The 4461-nt window shown below is 39.0% G+C and overlaps 1 protein-coding gene across 1 annotated transcript; it reads left to right on the forward strand.

Moving 5' to 3' along the window:
* Positions 1-286: 286 nt before the first annotated feature.
* On the forward strand, positions 287-4368 carry LOC121024366 (serine/arginine-rich splicing factor 7; the record flags this gene model as incomplete). The annotated part of the gene is made up of 6 exons (XM_040466603.1): positions 287-467; positions 704-880; positions 1749-1823; positions 1907-2008; positions 3668-3721; positions 4260-4368. Coding segments are annotated over 6 exons (629 nt in total), but the record flags the coding sequence as incomplete, so codon positions are not given.
* Between the last annotated feature and the right edge of the window lie 93 nt (positions 4369-4461).

A 4461-nucleotide genomic window follows, 5' to 3' on the forward strand; every position in this document is an offset into this window, starting at 1 on the left:
GGGGGCGGGGCGGGGGCGGAGCCCGCCCCACGCCGCGGACTCTCCTACCACGTGTCTGCTTGTGTTTTGGAGGTCGTCTCCCCGTTTGAATGTTAAGAGCTTTGCCTTACGCCTAGCTTTCCGGAAATTTATGAGCCTTCCTGGTTTTAAGACTAAATCCTTGATAGAGCATTAAATAAACATGCATTGTACAGTCTTAAGGTTGGCCTGTTTGGGACAAAGAGTTCAGTCAAACTTAGGCAAAATTTTGCATAACGTGCGTTCTTGTATTTGCGTTTTTAAACAGAAACCAAGGTGTATGTTGGTAATCTGGGAACCGGTGCCGGCAAAGGAGAGTTAGAAAGGGCTTTCAGTTATTATGGTCCCTTAAGAACTGTGTGGATTGCAAGAAATCCTCCGGGATTTGCCTTTGTGGAATTTGAAGATCCCAGAGATGCAGAAGATGCAGTGCGAGGCTTGGATGGGAAGTAAGTAAGATGTTGGTCATGAAACTCAGCCTTTATTAGAATATTCCTGTGGGCTGGGTAGCGAGCTAGCTAAATAGTTAATCCTAATTCTACATACTTGAGAAGGGGGAGCAAAGTTGGAGTCGGAAGGGTTTATAAAGAGAACTGAAGCTTCTGAGGTTAGAGTGGAAATTTCTAAATCTAGAAGTCATTTGTATTTTCTTTAGCATTAGAAATTTGTTGCCTTTCTTTTATAGGGTGATTTGTGGTTCCCGAGTGAGAGTTGAATTATCAACAGGCATGCCTCGGAGGTCTCGTTTTGATAGACCACCAGCCCGCCGTCCCTTTGATCCCAATGATAGATGCTATGAATGTGGCGAAAAGGGACATTATGCTTATGATTGTCATCGTTATAGCCGGCGGAGGAGAAGCAGGTATTTATTTTAATAAAGGAATGGTTGGTATACTAGTTAATCAGTAATTTTTTTATTAGCAAGGCAGAAACTAGTATTTTTCTATAAACTTGAATGTTAATTGTACAGGTGTATTTTACAGTTTTTGTTTAATTAAACAAATGCTAATATATTAATAATCAACCTGGTCAAAACCTTTCAGGTTTCTTCGTTTGAGTCAGTCGCCTTGATTCAGAATGTCACGAGCCTTATGATATCATGCTGAGGCGCCTTGCAAATCCGACAATTAAGATCCTCCTAGACCTTGAGGTGATCAGCATAAGAGGCCAGATCCCCTCGAGTCATCTACACCTAGCTTCACCTTATTCTTTAAAGGGCAGAAAATTTGAGACGGTGATCGCCGTAACAGTAAATTTGGCTTACAATTGGGGCCCCCTCCGGTTTAGAAAGAGGAACACCAGATTGACCACATTCCCAACTAGAAAAATCTTCTTGCGTCAATCAAGCCTCACCTGGCTCATTTGGCTGTCAGTTTGATCGTCGTTAGATTGAAGAAAACATCTAGATGCAGCGATCGGCTATAGATACTTCTAGATCGTCTAGATCTACTAGACCATGGGCCAAAGAGGGTCGACCTGCAAACTTGCAAGGTTTATTTTAAATACACATTACGGTGTTTTATATTATGTAATTCTAAAATGTAATTCAGCTTTTAACAAATCTTTTTTTAGGTAGTTTAAAAAAAAAAAAAAAACTAATAGGCCCAGAGTTTATTTCCAAATGAGACACTAAATTTAAATAGTTTGAGATTTGGTTTCAGCAGAGGCACACAAACTCTCAAAACGAGTTATCATCTGACATTCTTTTTTTTCCTAACTTAATAAAATAGGTCACGGTCTAGATCACATTCGAGATCCAGAGGTAGGCGATACTCTCGCTCACGCAGCAGGAGCAGGGGAAGGAGGTGAGAAATATTATCTAACTCAAGTTTTAACAACTGATAAACTTTAATTGGACATAAGACTTAAGCTTTGATTTATTTCTCAGGTCAAGATCAGCATCTCCACGAAGATCAAGGTCTGTGTCTCTTCGGAGATCAAGATCAGCTTCACTCAGACGATCTAGGTCTGGTTCTATAAAAGGATCGAGGTATTTCCAGTATGTAACACTTTCTTTCCCTTATTTGTATTTGGTTTGTCACGTCTTAATGACTGCACTTTAAGACTATCTTAAAGACATAAATGAAGTGGTTTGCATCAGAAAATATTTTGATTTCTAAAAGTTGAATTTGTACATGACTTGCATCTAATCTAAATGGATATTATCCTAATTGTACAGATGAAGAAAAGACCAATCAAAGATTTTTAGAGGCTTGTTTGAGAGGCCATGGTAGAGGAGGGTCCAAAGCACAAATTCTCAAGTCATTCCAGTGCTTCTTAAAGGTGATAGTTGCTTGATTTCTGCTGGAGGCCCATTAGAACCAGGGGTAGGCTTAGAAGCAAGTTGAGACCTAAATTTCTCCTATTTGGAATGAGAGGGTGAATTTGAGACTGGGAAGTTGTTTAGGGTAGTAGTTGTGTACACGTGGGTGGATATGGCTTATTTAACCACATACACGCTAAAATGTAAGAAATTAAAAATCAAATTAGAAACCTTAGGGGTTTTTTGACTCCTTTTGTAGAAGGCCTTTAAATTAGGTGCAGAAATGGGTAAGATTCAGGTGCCTGGGTGGCTCAGTCGGTTAAGCATCTGACTTCAGACTCAGGTTGTGGTCTCAAGGTTCATGGGTTTGAGCTCCATGTGGGACTCCGCTGACAGCTCAGAGCCTGGAGCCTGCTTCAGATTCTCTGCCTCTCTGCCCCATCCCTGCTTGCGCTGTCTCTCTGTTTCACAAATAAGCATTAAAAAAAATTAAACGGGGAAAAAAATACATAAGTCAAAAAAATTAAATGGGTAAGATTTTATAGAATATAAGGAGTTGACAAATACTACGGTCAAGTCACTAGCAGTGTATGCCATTGTGAGTTAGTGCTGTTCGATAATAGCACAAGATCTGTAAAATGCAGGGATTCTGAAACTTGTGGTCCACTCCAGAAAGCTCTGGACTCTAGATGAATGAATGCATTAATTTGATTGCAGGACTCTAATGTGTGTATGTCAGAGGCTGTGGTTTAGTTTGTGTGACAAGTGGTCCTGAACCACGAAAGCTTGTTGATGATCTAAGAATAAAGTCTTAACCCATTTGTGACTTTTCATTGAGGTTATTACCTGAAGAATTGAAATCTCAGTTTAGGGGTCTGTGTAATGTTGAATTTGGTTTTGAGATCTACAACTAAACCAAATGATACCAGTCTTAAAACCTTTTCTTTCTCTTGGATACTATATACTGTTTAAGAATGTTGTATGGGAACTGTGACAACCTAACCTAGCTCACGGAGTATGGTAGAAACAAATAATTGAAGTGCTGGTGCTTCTTTATTTTGATATTGTGAGCTTGTTGAAAGTGTAATCATTTGTTCAGTCTTAGGCCGATGTAAGTTAAGAGTTGTGTCTTGCTTAGTCTTTTGGTTTTTTTTTTTAAGTACTAAATTAAACATTTTTTAGGTAATCTCTTCACCCAGCGTGGGGCTCGAACTCCCAACCTTGAGATCAAGAGTTGCATGCTCTCCTGATTCAGCCAGCCAGGCGCCCTGTGTCTTGCCTAATTTTAGCTTCTCTGTTCTTAGTTTACCTAATGTAGTGCTCAGTAGTAGGTGTTGAAGGACGTTACTCCTCTGAACTAACAATGCCGTTTTTCTTTCTATTAAGATCCCGGTCGAGGTCAAGATCAAGATCTAGGTCTCTTTCACGACCAAGAAGCAGGTAGGGTAAAAATCTGATTAATACTCTTCTAGTTATATGGCACCAATATCCAAAGAGTTCAAAGTGTTTTGAATTGTTGAAATCTCAAGTGTAAACTCAGAACCTAGGTGTTCGTGGAAACACAGAATCTTACTAGTAAACCAAACATTAGAACTTGGTTTGTACATGGCCTATTCTGACTGACTTCCTGGACAAGAAAATGTCAAGCTATAGAGAGAAGTTTGTGACTTTGGGGTTATATTAAGAGGCCTTGTTAGAACTGATAGGTGCATGGAAAAAAGCATTCTGAGGTCATTGTGCTTGAAGTATAGTGTAAAAATTAATCATACAATAAAGTAGTTCACTCATTTTATGAAGAACAGTTGTTGGAAGATTGGCTTTTGTTAGCAAAAACTGGTAGGCTCTCTTTCAGTTGAACTGCAGCCTGACCTTTTAATATTAAGCTCAGCGCAACCTGGGGGTTCATTTCATGATACTGTGATTATAAGAAAGGTATTTGGTAGTACTTTTCTTAATAGAATTTCTCATGTTTTGACAGCCGATCAAAGTCCAGATCTCCATCTCCAAAAAGAAGGTAAGCTAAATAATTTGTTGCCAAATCTTAACTGTCAAGTATGGCCTCTGCAGAGTTTGTTTGCTTACTGCTTGCTTTGCAGGCTTTGAGCTCTTTGGAGAATTGGTGCTATATATATATATATATATATATATATATATATATATATATATATATATGTTTGTTT

Source organism: Herpailurus yagouaroundi, unplaced genomic scaffold (assembly GCF_014898765.1).
Source record: "Herpailurus yagouaroundi ecotype Mexico unplaced genomic scaffold, PumYag 63990, whole genome shotgun sequence".
NCBI lineage: Eukaryota > Metazoa > Chordata > Mammalia > Carnivora > Felidae > Herpailurus > Herpailurus yagouaroundi.